The 15,112-nt window shown below is 47.7% G+C and overlaps 1 protein-coding gene across 2 annotated transcripts; it reads left to right on the forward strand.

Annotated features, from left to right (window-relative positions):
* Positions 1–1,022: 1,022 nt before the first annotated feature.
* Positions 1,023–14,438, forward strand: XYLT2 (xylosyltransferase 2). Of its 2 annotated transcripts, none has more exons than XM_040435724.1 (11): positions 1,023–1,304; positions 3,058–3,472; positions 7,424–7,599; positions 7,684–7,886; positions 7,976–8,056; positions 9,171–9,387; positions 9,467–9,643; positions 9,755–10,017; positions 12,262–12,442; positions 12,599–12,932; positions 13,449–14,438. In XM_040435724.1, exons 1-11 carry the CDS (start codon positions 1,167–1,169, stop codon positions 13,769–13,771), a joined length of 2,508 nt encoding a protein of 835 aa, XP_040291658.1. In that variant the 5' UTR covers positions 1,023–1,166; the 3' UTR covers positions 13,772–14,438. The 2 variants fall into 2 exon arrangements, with proteins under 2 accessions (XP_040291658.1, XP_040291660.1); XM_040435726.1 differs by having other exon boundaries at positions 1,023–1,298.
* Positions 14,439–15,112: the final 674 nt, after the last annotated feature.

The following is a 15,112-nucleotide window of genomic DNA, read 5'->3' on the forward strand; positions in this document are numbered from 1 at the left end:
CAAAACGTAACTGAACAGAACGGAACGCTCCAAAATGCATTCCGCTCCGTTCTCGTACTGGAGAGCAGCATGCTGCGGTTTGCTTTCCGTCCTGTCATGACCCACAATGCAAGTCAATGGGGTGGATCCGTTTTCTCAGACACAATCTGACACAATAGAAAACTGATCCGTACCCCGTTGACTTTCAGTGGAGTTCATGACGGATCCGTCTTGGCTATGTTAAAGATAATACAACCGGATCCGTTCATAACGGATGCAGACGGTTGTATTATCAGTAATGGAAGCGTTTTTTACTGAACCCTGCCGGATCCAGCAAAAACGCAAGTGTGAAAGTTGCCTAATGCAAAAGTATCTGATCATTAAACTGTTAAAATCCACACACCACAAGGAAGCAGAACCGACGTGTCCCATTGACATCAATGGGTAGGCTAAAAACTGCGCCAAACCCACATCTGAATAAAGCCTGACACCAGGGTTGCCAACCGTCCAGAAATTTATGGACAGTCCGAAAAATAGGCAACTTTTTTCCGGTTTCCATGGAAAAAAACAAAATAGACATGTCCATGATTTTGGGATAAGTTGTCCAGAAAAAGGAAAAAAAATCTGGTTGGCAACCTTGCTGGATGTTCAAGAAGCATGCAGAATTGTGAAGCGGATTGAAGACAAATACTGTGTGAACAGAGCCTTATGAGATCCCCACTGTAAACAGCTCTTCTGCCCTAATTTCCATGGAGCTTTATTATCCCTAGGAGCTAATTACCAGTCACACCCCAAGTCATTATGTAACTATGATAATTTGCCTCTACAGCAGACTGTTAATTAACAGCGAATTACTCCTACACTACAATGTGATCAGTACAGAATAAAAAAAAATTAAATAAAAAATAAAAACCCCACTGCCACGTGGTTTATAGTCACAGGTTGCCAGGCAACCAGAGACGCCACGTCGAACTTCCGTTCGCTCAGCGGAAGTCACTTTCGGCCGCTTGATGACGTGTCCCAGTACGACTAGAGCCGGCGGCCATTTTGCTTTTGGGCAAATACTATCCAGCACTGTTAGGAGCGCCAGTGCGGAGTTATGTGGCTGTGGGCGCGCACTGCGGGAAGGTGCTGGGAGCGGAGCTGCTGCCGCCACTAACTCACCGGTGCCCGAGCACACGGCGGACATGGCAGCCAGCGGCAGGGTGCTGAAGCTGGGGCGCCGTTATAAATACTTGGCCGCTGCCGCGCTGGCTCTGCTGCTGGTCCAGGGCCTGGTGGTGTGGAGCTTCAGCGGGCTGGAAGAGGACGGAGAGATTGTAAGAGTGTGTGTGTGTGGCACAGATGTGGGCACACCTGATGCCATTATGATGGGGGTGCACCCCCCTTCTGGGGCTTGTGTATCAGTGGTGCCCGGAGCCATATGTTTCTGAAGGGATCGGAATGGCAGTACATTAACCCTTTATGATAGACAGGTATAATGGCTGCCAGTGCAGTTTTAGCATTTGGGTACACATTGGCACCCTGATAGAAGACGCCCAATGTTTGCCACCCCTTGGTGCAGGTATATCGTGCCGGGAAGTCGAACCCCCTCCCCTCCACCTCCAGCCCCTTTGCCGGACTATAGCAGGGATCGCTTATGCCCTATACCACTGAGGCCAGTGACTGGTTGCAGCGGTGGGGGTTTGGGACAGGGAGTATAGATGTTTTTTAACTAATTATTTAAAGGGTCAGTGCCGAGACCCCCACCAATCGCTACAAGTAGGAGAGAGAAGCACGCGCATATGGCGCTCTTACTGCAGGGGTCTCCCGCAGCGAGGATTACATGTTGTGGCTGACAGGTGTCTATTTTAAAGGGGTTATGCACCTTTTGGGGGGTGTTTTTGACAGACCTGGGAAAGGGAAGCCTACTTACCTGCTCCCAGCTCCTTCTCTCCCCTGTGCCCCCAGGATGTAAACGTCCGTTCTGACGCAGCTGTCGCCAATCTCTGGCCACAGCTGTGACCTCTCCGCTTTGTGTCACGTGACCATTCGCCATGACAGAAGGGGGAGCAGGTCACCACTGCGGCCAGGGATTGGCTGCAGCTGCGTCAGAATGCAAGTTTACATCCTGGGGGGAGCTGCGGAGAAGGTAAGGCCACCCCATTCCCTAAAGTGAGCAACCCCTTTAATGAGGACCTGTCACCTCTTCTCTGGAGCATCTATTCTTATCACTCTATGTTGTGTCATTCCCTTATTATTGCTACTGGAAGTTATGAATGAATTGCTAGCAGTCGGCAGTAAGGGTACAGATGGGTGTTACCAGTCGGGGGGGTGTCCCTGCACAGACTGACACCAGCAGCACTGATTGGACAGACACCCCCCCCTGTACCTTTACTGCAGACTGCTGGCGATTCATTTGTAAACTTCTAGCAGGAATAATAGAGGAATGGCACAACCTAGAGCCATAAGAATAGATGCTCCAGAATGAACAGACTTGTTAGGAGAGGGGAGAGCTCCTCCTTACAGGACTGACTGATAAACCAGCCGTAGTCCCTTGTAGGGCTAGCTCAGCTGAATGGAACGATAGCTTTTGTGATCTGCTGCTTCATTCTAGAGAAAGTACTGTTAATCCATATGCAAATGAGCAGTTAAGTGCACTGTGGGTGGGGCCAAGCCATTCTGTGCACCCTTGCCAACCCCTCTGTCTCCTTGATTGACAAGGCCAGTCAAGGAGAGGGAGAGGCTGGCAGGAGGGGCAAGGGTGCACAGAGTGTCTTGGCCCCACCCACAGTGCACTTAACTGCTCGTTTGGATATGGATTAACAGTACTTTTCTCCAGAATGAAGCAGCGGATCAGTAAGTAAAAAGTATCATTACATTCAGCTGAGCTAGCCCTATGCGGCATTGTGCCTGGTTTTTCGGTGATGGTCCACGATTGACAGGGGCGAGCCGTTGTAGCCGGCGCCCACACAGGAGGTAACCAGCCAATGAATGAATGAGCCTGGCAGCGTTGATACACGACCACCCTGCGGTTTCTTGGTGTCTTTGTTCGCCCGCTCCCTTCTTGTTTTGCCGTGACAACTTTTTGTATTCCAGAACGCCCCAGAGAAGAGGAATAGGAGCCCAGATAAGGCAGAACACTCCAAGGACCCCGACAGCTCGGCAGGGCGCAGATCTTGGAGATCGAGAGTGAAGGGAGGGCGAGCAGGCAGTGAGGTAGCCCGAGTGGCGAAAGAGGCTAATACGAAGTCCAAGCTGAGCGCCCGTATCCATGTGCCGCAAGAAACCTGGGCCAATCTGACCAGAGATGGGGACACGGGAAGTGTGGAAGGACCTCACCCCACTGACCGCGCCTTCACTCCGAAATGTGACATCAAAGGGAAGGATGCCTTGTCCGCCCTGGCAAGAGCACCCACCCAAAAGTGCCAGCGGGAGATTGCCAATTTGGTGTGTTTACACCAGAAGGGACTGCTCATGCCAAAGAGCTTGCCATGCTACTGCCAGATAAGAGGTATGTTGGGATTTAAAGAAACACTCCCAATTTTATTTATTTTTTCTGACCTGTCAGAAAGGTACATGGTTCAAAGGTAAACTGTAGTGAGGTTAACTTTTATTAAAGTTATAACCTCTCTTCTGATCCTCAGCTGTGTCATGTGACCAGCACTGTGATCTCCAACTGACAGGAAGTCAGTCACTTCTCTATTCATTCCTATGAGATAGATTCCGGTCAGTGCAATACTGACATTCACCAGCAGGATGCACCAGAGAGGCCTGGTGGGACACTCGAGAGGCAGGCCTCTGCTGGACCCCATCCTGCATGCACGCACATCGGCACCCTGCTATCTCATTCGTGGGGTGCCGATGGAAGGCACAATGGTGTCCACTCTCTTTGTAACCGCTTAAATGCCACGGGTGCTATTGCCTGAGGCATGTAAGAGGTTAAACGGCTGGATTGGCACTCCTGCTGGTCTGGGCTGTTCGAGCAGTGGTGTGGAGCCAAGTCACTGCCTCCACATTTAAAGATGCCCTCATTTAAAGAGGGCATCATAGCCGCTGGGCACCTGCTGGTTTAAACAGGCACTCGGGGCCAATGTATGTGATCGACAATAACGTTGATTGCACACATTTAACCTCTCAGATGCCATGGTCAAATGTGACCACAGCTGCTGGGAGGTAAAAAAATTGGGATGTGTGCGCTCCCAGGCCATGCACCGGCTCCCCGTAGCGAGGATGGGGGAGCAGGATGATGTGTATGGCAGCCTCGATCCTCCTGAATGATCCGAGGCCGCCGCACATACGTTCCTATGAAGACCCTGCCTGTGGCAGGGCTCCATGTGAACATAGCGTAATTCTCATAGCTTGTTCAAGTTCCCTAGGGTGACTAATAAAATTGTAAAAGAAAGAGGGAAAAAAGAAGTTTTTTAGAAATGTTAAAATTAAAATTACCCCTCTTTCCCCAAAATAAAAATACATAATCATCCCGCGTGCCTAAATGCCTGCACTATTAAAATATAAAAATGTTTATCTTGTACGCTAAATGGGAGAAAAGTCCAGTTTGCCGTTTTTGGTCGCTTCACCTCCCACAATAAATTTAATAAAAAGTAATCAAAAAGTCATACGCATCCCAAAATGGTATCAATAAAAAGTACGGATCGCCGAGCAAAAAATGAGTCCTCACACAGTATATGGTGATGCAAAGAAAAAAATCTCTTTCTACAGTTTTTATTTTTTTTCAGTATTAAAACACAAACAAAAAACTATACAGGTGTGGTATCGTTGTAATTAGAGATGAGCCAAGTTCATGTTATGAAATTCGTTCACGCTTCGTGTGGTGGTAAAAGCAGAATTGCGTTACCACGGAACATAACGCAATTCTATGACGGAATGTATAACAGAATGCCTTAAGAGGCATTCCGTTATTCATTCCGTCATAATAGAAGTCTATGGGCTGCATAACGGATCCGTCCCGTTTTCCGTTATGCAGGGGAGTTCTCTCCTGACCCCAAGAAACGGGACGGATCCGTTATGCAGGTCCCGCAGAAAAACAAGCCCTCATACGGCCGCGTGACTGTAAAAATAAAAAATAAAAAAGTTATGGCTTTGGAAAAGCTGGCAGTAAAAAAACTAACTGAAAATCGCCCAGTCTTGAGGGGTTAACATGCAGTCCATTTGACTGTTTATACCAGGGCTGGCCAACCTGTGGCTCTCCAGCTGTTGTAAAACTACAATTCCCACCATGCCCTGCTGTAGGCTGATAGCTGTAGGCTGTATGGGCATGCTGGGAGTTGTAGTTTTGCAACAGCTGGAGAGCCGCAGGTTGGCCATCCCTGGTTTATACCATGGACTGCAGTAGTATACTATTGCAGTCCATCCAGATTCTGTTGACTTCCCATTAAAGGGGTTATCCCATGACTAATGTAAAAAAAATGAAAATCAGACATCACGTGATACGTGACAAACTCAAAAAAAAAAAAGCTAGAACCAGCCCTGTACCTCACATGGATCCAGAGATCTCCGGATTCATTGCTCTGCTAGATTTCAAGCTGACCGCTCAAGGGGAGTGTCTTTCCAGCTAAGGGGCGTGTCTATGCTCTTCCTATCACAGCTCAGGAGAAAGTTGAAGGATGAAACTCAGCATGTGCGGCCTTCTCAGTGAGCGGGTCAAAGAAATAATAAGAAAAAAAAACAGCAGGTGGCGCTATACAGATAGATTTTATTGAATAACTCAATAGCTATGCAAATTTTTAATTACATGCAATTACAAAGTACTCAGATACAGGTGCTGGTTTGAAAACTGTAGAATATTTTTCGTGGTACAACCCCTTTAAGCCTTACAGTAGGAAATCCAGTTAACAGTGGCAGGCCTGGGAGCTTCATGAGACCACAAGCTGTCAAATCAGCTGACCATAAACTCAAAATGTCGCCATTTGGGGTCATATGAGAAGTCAGAAGGAGCCCACTCCCTCTTTTCTACCGCTCAGGTGCCATGGCCGCATTCACCACTTATCAGACTCTGCTCCTCCTTCTCAATGCCTCCTGCACTAATCAATAACTCTCACTCCAGTGGTAATGTGTCGTCAGAAAGGTAAAGATAAGAGAGATTATCATCCGTGTTGAGAGATCAGGTTACAACTGCTGCCTATGGAGGTCTATGGAAAGGAGAGGAAGGATTTGCAGTGGCATAGTGTGCTGCTTCTAGTAAATGTTGTACTGTCTCATTCCAGTGTTGGACTCATATCTACACTGCTCAGTACTCCTGTATAATGACTTCTATGCTGCTTCTGAGGGGATGTTTTAGGTAGACGGGGCAGAAGGATGGGCTCTTCTCTTTGTGCACTGTGTATCGCCAGCAGGATGAAGGATGTAATATAGCAGTACTTAGCACTGTTGCTGTAAATCCAGCAGAACACCCGGTAGAAGCAGCGGCAGCCTCTCTGTGGTGCATTTCCTGTAGTCTATTTTAGCTGCCTCTCAAAAAAACGGCTGTAACTGTAACTTGATCTGTCAGTGTACGGATTTTATCGGCACATTCAGAGTGCATCATCAGTGCAGGAAGCAAGGCTAAGGAGAGGAGTCTGATAAGTGGAGAAAGAAGCATATTATTTGTATTTTTTTTTTCAATTTCACCTATTATAAAGTTTCTCTTTGCTTGTACTGTTGATTTATTCAATATAGTTTATGACCAGGGAACCTGTCACCAGGATTTTGTGTATAGAGCTGAGGACATGGGTTGCTAGATGGCCGCTAGCACATCCGCAATACCCAGTCCCCATAGCTCTGTGTGCTTTTATTGTGTCAAAAAAACGATTAGATAGATATGCAAATTAACCTTAGATGTGTCCTGTCCCTGAGATGAGCCCAGCACCGCCCCGCATCCTCCGATCCTCCTTCTCCCCGATGTCAGAAAGCTTGAGCGCCGTAATCTCGCGATGCGCGAGCTAGCGCATGGGCATTTCGTTCCCTGAGGCTGATGCCAGCACAGGGAAGGAACACTATTCAGACACTGCGCATGCGCTAGCTCGCGCATCGCAAGATTACGGCGCTCTGGCTTTCTGACATAGGGGAGCAAGGAGGAGATTCTGAGGATGCGGGGCGGTGCTGGGCTCCTTCAGAGACAGGACTCATCTAAGGTTAATTTGCATATCTATCAAATCGTTTTTTTTTTACACAATAAAAGCACACAGAGCTATGGGGACTGGGTATTGTGAATGTGCTAGCGGCCATCTAGCAGCCCATGTCCCCAGCTCTATACACAAAATCCCGGTGACAGGTTCCCTTTAAGTATCTCTTATAAAGCTATGCTCTCTATAAGGTAAGAACCTGCTCAGTGCCACAAAGTCATACAAGTAAACAACGGTCCGCGTGGATATTCATATATTGGCATTTATCAATGTGTGTATTTTATGTGATGTTCTGATTTTCTCAGGTTGTGTTTTATTTTTTTTATTTTTTAATACCTTAGGTAAAATGACTTCCGCTCTGCAATGGGAAGAGTCTGATATTGGCGCCCCAGCTCCAGAGAAGCCCCTCAGCGTGGTGTACATGCTGGTTGTACATGGGAGAGCCATACGGCAGCTGAAGCGGCTTATTAAAGCTATTTACCACAAAGACCACTTTTACTACATCCATGTGGACCAGGTACGGGATGTTTACCACATATGTTGAGGATTGTGGTGGATACGGTTCCAGCTGATCGCTCTTCTCTTTTTCTGCCTCTGACAGCGTTCCAATTACTTACATAGCGAGGTGGTTCAGATGGCACAGCGCTACACAAATATTCGTGTTACTCCGTGGCGCATGATCACAATCTGGGGTGGCGCCAGCCTGCTGACTATGTATTTGCGTAGCATGCAGGATCTCCTTGAGATGTCTGACTGGTCATGGGACTTCTTTATCAACCTGAGCGCCACAGACTACCCCACCAGGTGAATAAAGTCTATCAAGCATGAAGTGTTTTAGCCAAATATCTGCACGGTAAAAGGACGTGACTTAGGCTCAGTGCATTTCTTTATAGGACCAATCGGGAACTGGTTTACTTCTTAACAAAATACAAGGATAAGAACTTTCTGAAATCTCATGGTCGTGATAATGCCAGGTAATGTATCTATGTATAGATGGAGCTACCTCCAGTCTTCATTCAGTTTCAGACCCCTTGATGTTTAGTTTACCACCTGCTCCTAGTTTCTGACTTTTTCTCATGTGGACGTGTGCCCCCAGTAATGCATACTGCTTGTCTGGTCTGTGTGTCCAGGATGCTGCTGTCTTCACTAGCCCTCATGTTTCAGTACAGCTTCATTTATGGACCGATTTCTCCTTCTACACCCCATGAGGGTTCTCGTCTCACTTGTTCTGACAGTCACTGATGCTAAGGAGTGTGTGATTTCGCCCTTCAGAGTTTGCAGTGGGTGTTCTGCCTTTTCCCTACACCTGTGATTCTCCCCCTGAAACCTGTGCACAGTCTGTGTGAGCTGCCCTCCTTGGATGCTTTATCCACACTGATCTGCCATGTACAACCTCCTCCCCCTCCCTGCTGCTATCTCGGACACTGAGGAGAGCAGAGAGAGAGTCGTCAGAAATAGCCTAGGTCAGATTCAGAAGGTCTGCCAGATAGGTCAAGGAGCTACAAAGACCATCTGTCAGCAGATTTGTATCCATGACACTGGCTGACCTGTTTTAGGTGCGCTTGGCGGCTGAAGGCATCTGTGTTGGTCTCTTGTTCATATGTGTCCGCACTGCTGAGAAAAATGAATTTGTATTATATGCAAATGAGCTTCTAGGTGCAACGGGGGTGTTTTCGTTACACCTAGAGGCTCAGCTCTCTCTCTGCAACTGCTGCACCCTTTCCACTTTGACCGGGCCAGACCTGATCACATTTACACTACCTGGACCTGTCAATCAAAGTGGAGAGGCTGCAGCAGTTGCAGAGAGAGCAGAGCCTCTAGGTGCAATGACAACACCCCCGTTGCACCTAGAAGCTCATTTGCATACAATAAAACTTCATGTTTCTCAGCAATGCGGACACATATGAACATGGGACCAACACAGATGCCTTCAGCGGCCAACAGGTCAGTCAGTTCCATAGGTACAAATCTGCTGACAGATGCCCTTTAACGAAGGCGGTTTAGAGAGTTGCATTAATTTTGGTTTTCTCCTGAGCTCCTCTTGCCTTGTACAAGATGCTTGACACAAACTTTTTTTTTTTCTCGTAGGTTTATTAAGAAGCAAGGTTTGGATCGTCTCTTCCATGAATGTGACTCCCACATGTGGCGCCTCGGTGAGAGGCATATTCCGGAGGGTATCATGTTAGACGGCGGCTCGGATTGGTTTGCTCTGACTCGCAAGTTTGTGAAATATGTGATCTATACCGATGATGTCCTCGTGTCAGAGCTGAGACGCTTCTACAAGTACACCCTGCTCCCCGCTGAGGTCAGAGCCTATAACGTGGACATACTGCTGCACCATTGCTGTTAAAGCGCCCGGGCTGAATATCCTCTCTTTCTTTCAGTCGTTCTTTCATACCGTCCTGGAAAATAGTCAAGACTGCAACACCTTTGTGGACAATAACCTGCGGGTGACAAACTGGAACCGGAAACTGGGCTGCAGGTGCCAGTATAAGCACATTGTGGACTGGTGCGGGTGCTCCCCCAATGACTTCAAACCGCAAGATATTGTGCGCTTACAGGTATGTTCATCAGCCTGCTCCCAGCCAAATATGCAGGGGAGCCGGCCAAATTTCATTGCTTTTATTACGTTCTCCTTCTTTTAAACAACCACTCTCATCATCTCCTTTCAGCAAGTTTCCAGACCGACATTCTTTGCCAGAAAGTTTGAGTCCTCCGTGAATCAAGAGGTTTTGGATATTTTGGACGCTCATTTGTTTGGGGAGCCAGAACCAGGGACCCCAGGACTGAAATCCTATTGGGAGAACATCTATCATGACGTGGAAGGACTGGGAGGTCTCACCGATGTCACCCTGACGGCGTACACGTCTTTTACACGTTTGTCACTGCATAAACTACAGAGCCCAGAGAAAGAGAACAGAAAGTCTGCCTGCAGGTGAGAGAGGACTCTAGGGCTCCGTTCTTCAGGCGTGTTGGCAGTGTGCTCTAGGAGTATTCTCCGACATAGATCCCATGTAACCAGCTTGTGCTGGTGTGGTATGTGGAAGGGTAACGTCTGAAGGTGTGGTGTCCCTTTACTTTTCTGTACAGTAGGGCACAGTAAAAAAAAAAGTGAGGGATAAGGTTTTTTTTACAATTGTAGTCAGTGACTGGTGTATGTCAGTGTGTCACACCGTGCCATATCACCTGCATATACACCAGTGGTGTCAGACTAGTTCCCATGTAGTTATACTACACATGCATGGTGCAGTGTATGGGAGGGATCTGACTGTGCCCCCCTGCCCCACGTTCATCTTCCGTTTATCACTAGATCCCTCCTTAAAGAGGTTGTCTCATCTCAGACAATGGGGGCATATCACTCGGATATGCCCCTCATTATCTGATAGGTGCGGGTCTAACCGCTGGGATCCGCACCTAGATCGAGAACGGAGCCCCAAAAATGGTGGAGGGCGCACTGCATTGATTTTCCATGGGACCGCTGAAAATAGCTGAGCGATGGCTCGGCTATTTCCGCTGGGCCCATAAAAGTGAATAGGAGAGGTGGTCAGGCATGCGCAGTGCGCTCCCATTCACTACTATGGGGAGAGTCCTCAAGCCACCACTTAGCGGGGCTTCGTGGGACGCGCACCTATAAGACAATGGGGGCATATTCTAGCGATATGCCCCCATTATCTGAGATGAGAATAACCCTTTAACCCAGCATATAACGTCTCATCTTCTCCTGCATCCACCCAATCCCCCCCTCCCCCAAACGGGCTATTCTTCTTTATCGGCGATCTGATACTGGTATATGGATGTCCAGACCGTGCCTGGCTCTTCTCTGCCAGGCACGGTCTGGACATCCATATACCAGTATCAGATCGCCGATAAAGAAGAATAGCCCTTTTTGGGGGGGGGGGGGGGGGGGAGGATTGGGTGGATGCAGGAGAAGATGAGACGTTATATGCTGGGATAAAGGGTTATTCTCGTGCATCCCCAGCCGATGAGATATGCCTTTACAAATACTCCTGGTATATACCTCTGATGTGCCGTGGCTAGAGTCTAAGCCTGTGTTGAATTCCTCTGTAAACCCACATAATCTCTATCTGTTTAATCAGGATTAGTAAAAAGGGCGTGCTTTCCCCACCTGAAATCATGGCACTCATATCCTAGTCTGTGGCTGGTATCGCAGCTCAGCCCATTCACTGGACAAGAATAAGCTGCCGTACTGGAGAAGAATGGTTATGTTGTGGAGGAAAATGCCCCCTTTTCTAATTATGAAAAGTACTTTAAAGGTGTTACGCCATGACTGATGTAAGAAATGACAATCTGACATCATACAGTACATGACAATCCGTCTAGTACACCTAGAACCAGCCCTGTACCTCACATGGATCCAGAGATCTCCCCATTCATCGCTCTGCTAGATTTATTTCAGGCTGGCAGCTCAGGGGGGCATGTCCTTTCTCATTGAACGGTAGGGAAGCGTGTCCTTTCTGCTGCAGCTCTTTCCCTGTAATGGCCACAGCATCTAGCATAATATAGGGCTGGTGAAAGTTGAAGATTTAGGGCTCATGCACAGGACCACTGGCTGTTTTGCAGTCCCCAAATCGCGGATCTGCAAAACATGAATACCTGCCGTGTGCAGTCTGCATTTTGCAGAACGGAACGTCCTGCCACCTATAGAACACTCCTATCCTTGTCCTTAAACCGCCTTACCCGGAGGACAAAGTTAAGTTTTATTTTAAATTCCAAGGCGCTGGACCTATTGAATTTTTTTTACTGAGGACATGTTCTGTTTTTTTTCTTCTTCAGGTTCTGCCGCGGAACCGTCATACGGATGCTGTCCGCATCTTTTGCGGCCCCGTTGATGTGAACGGGTCCGCATCCGATCTGCAAAAAAACTGCAGATCGGATGCAGACAAAAACAATGGTCGTGTGCATGAGCCCTTAATCTGAGTTTGTGCGACCACCTCAGTGAGGTGGACTGAGAAATAAGGAAATGAAAAGCAGGTGGTGCTATACAGAAACTTTCTTGTATAACTTAGCGGCTATGCAAATTTTTTAATTTCATGCCGTTTCAAAAGTATTCAGCCCTTTAATGAGAGGTGTAGGGGAATACTATGTATGATTAAAATGCTTACCATAGATAGAATAAGCTTTCTTTTCTTTTTTACTTTTTTTTTTTTTTCTCCTGTAGCTTCTCTGCTGATGGCTTCCCCTCAAGTGTCGAACTCTACTTTTATGATGACCACTTTCAAGGTTATTTGGTGACCCAGAAGGTCCATCCAAGTGAGACTCTGGAGTTCTGGATGATGCCACGAGGCACCCTAAGAATAGTTCACCTGGTTGAAGCTGCTAGTCGTATCCAAAGTCTGGAGGCAAGTCCACTTGTACTGGTGCACGTGTTCTCCTGAGCGGCAGGGGCTGACCATGTAATTTTTGTCCCAATCTCAAAATTTCTGTTGTATGAAGTGTAAATAATGTGAATGCCCATGGCTTCCTGATGGCTTATTATGGCCAATTGATTTTTCTAGGTGGGCACCGAATGGGATCCCAAGGAGCGGATTTTCCGTAACTTTGGTGGTCTTATTGGGCCCATGGATGAGCTGGTTGCTGTGCAGAAGTGGACCCATGGAGTCAACGTAACGGTTACGGTGGTCTGGATCGATCCTACCTACGTAATAGCCGCTTCCTATGACATTGTAGTGGACTCTGAGGCCGATTTCACACAATACAAGCCCCCCTTATCCCGCCCCCTTCGTCCCGGAGTGTGGCATGTACGTCTGTTGAGTTTTTGGGAGCTGCTGGCCGAAGTCAAATTTCTAGTGATACCACTCACTTTTAGGAACAAGGAGACATTTCAGAAAGGTAAATTGTGTGCGGGGTACACGTGGTATTATCCCCTAATGTTCCAACTCTCAAGGGGTTCTCCAGCTTTTTAACAAATTTTGGCCAGTGACCCAATGATGTGTGGCTTGGGGGACACGTCACTGCCCTGGCCAGTCACTGGCTGCAGAATTAGCACGTGTGATCCCTGCCTGTGCCAGAGGTTTACAAGTGCTGACTGGAGCACGGTGAGCGCAGCAGTGGACTGAAGGAGGCAGAGGAGAGCGGCAGGGAGTAGGTAAGTATGCTTCCCTCCTCAGAGCTGACAGGGAGGAAGCCCAAAATTTGTTAAAAAGGTGGAGAACCCCTGTATTGTAATTATTGCTTTCCTCTCAGCTGACTGGCTAAAAACTTTAGCGTTCCACATTTCACAGCACCATTACAAGAGGTGTTACTTAGAATGACCCCCCTTTTTTTTTTCCAGTGACGCCTTTTTTGGGGTGTAAGGGACATGTTCACATAAAAGATTATCTAAGGGTCTCTTCCCTTTTTCCTCAGGTGACCGGAGCCTACATGCAGGCCCACCTCAGGGACAGTACATGGAGCACAATTTCCAGGCTTTAAGGGGAGTTCTCGGTCTCCCTTCACGTGCCGAGATCAAACAGGAGGCTGACAAAAAAGCTGAGCTCGTGGGCAAAGATCTGGAAAAATGGACTGATAATAGTTTAAGTGATTTCTGGTCTACCGGAGGAATTTGCACCAAGACTGCCTCAACGTTTTGCCCGTCGCTTCCAATTTGCTCTGGTACGCATTGGAGTTCTCTGTCACCCGACCCCAAATCTGATATGGGTTCTATCGGACCTGACGGTCGCCTAAGGTAGCAGAAGCTAATGGCAAAAAAAAACTCGTGGGTAGTGGGTAATGCTACCTCTAAGCTAGACGGTGTCATTCTGTAGGTGGCACAGCTCGGTGGACTTGGCCTGTGCTTTAGGGATCTGATGATCAACACCACAAGAGCGTGGCGCCCTATCGAGTGACGGTCTAACGAATACAACTTAGTACCACTTAAGTTCTCATTTAACTTACATAGTCCGCAAGGTGTGCCAAGCGGGGCCAGCATTTCCCATGAGTGCCAAATGTGTTCTGGCCATGGACTTATCTGCTGCTACAAGACCTGATTTGACCAAATACCACATGGGTAGACACTACCGTTCCCGCAGGGGCTGGTTCCTCTGGTGGAGGACTATTTCTGAACTGTGGAGGGGGAAAACGAATTATGACACTAGGATGGAGAACGTGACCTTGAAAGGGACTGCTCTGAGGTTTTTGCTACCACTGAATTCGCCCTTCATCCGTCCCTTATGACACTGTTGGCAGACATAGTGATAGCTGCCAGAATGAGCGGCAAATAAAAATAAAATAAAAAATTAAGTTTACCAAAGGTTGCCTGTGCCAGTGCAGCTTCCTGTGTAACGCGTGACACAATGAAGCACTTTATTAATGTGATTTTTACGGAGTGAAATCTTAATAAATATGTCATTACCACTACTTTCTATGTGTGTGTGGTGCTGAACTGGTTAAATGAAGCAGAAAAGTATTCATGCTAATTAAAACTTCCCTGGTGGTCTAGGCCCGGGATGGCCAAACCTGTGGCTCTCTAGCTGTTGCAAAACTACAACTCACATCATGCCCAGAGTGCCTACAGCTATCAGCCTACTGCAGGGCATTTTGGGAGTTGTAGTTTTACAACGGCTGGAGAGCCGCAGGTTGGCCATCCCTGGTCTTAAGGTATTGCCTTGGTTCTCGTAGAAGAGGGGGTTAATATACACTGTCAAGGGCAGGTTTTTTTCAGTGCCACAAGTGGGGATTTCAGCGCCCCCCCCCCCCCCCCCCCCTATTATACTGCCGACATGCATAGTAACACTGGGGTCTGTGTCAGTCTCTTGGAGAACGTACCAGTCTGTATGAGCCATGCGTTGTGTGGCATGAAGTAGCAAATGCAGCTGCGGACTTGAAGGAGTTGTCCTAGACTCCACACCTATGACCTTTCCACCAGATAGGTGATAAGTGTCTAATGGGGGTCTCAGCGTTCAGACCCCTGCAATCAATCACGAGAACAGGGGTCTTATGTTTCCCATTAAAATGGAGCCGCAGTTGAGTATGCACTATGGGACCGCCGAAGATAGTTAGATTCTCCAAGATCAGACACTTGGCACCTATTC

The sequence above is a fragment of the Bufo bufo genome, chromosome 6, assembly GCF_905171765.1.
Source record: "Bufo bufo chromosome 6, aBufBuf1.1, whole genome shotgun sequence".
NCBI lineage: Eukaryota > Metazoa > Chordata > Amphibia > Anura > Bufonidae > Bufo > Bufo bufo.

Excerpts from the sequence above, each read along its gene's own strand:
- XYLT2 (XM_040435724.1), top strand. The coding sequence starts at position 1,167 with ATGGCAGCCAGCGGCAGGGTGCTGAAGCTGGGGCGCCGTTATAAATAC. Across the intron at positions 1,305-3,057 it reads AGGACGGAGAGATTGTAAGA|AACGCCCCAGAGAAGAGGAA; the intron begins GTGTGTGTGTGT and ends TTTGTATTCCAG. Across the intron at positions 9,388-9,466 it reads ACACCCTGCTCCCCGCTGAG|TCGTTCTTTCATACCGTCCT; the intron begins GTCAGAGCCTAT and ends TCTTTCTTTCAG.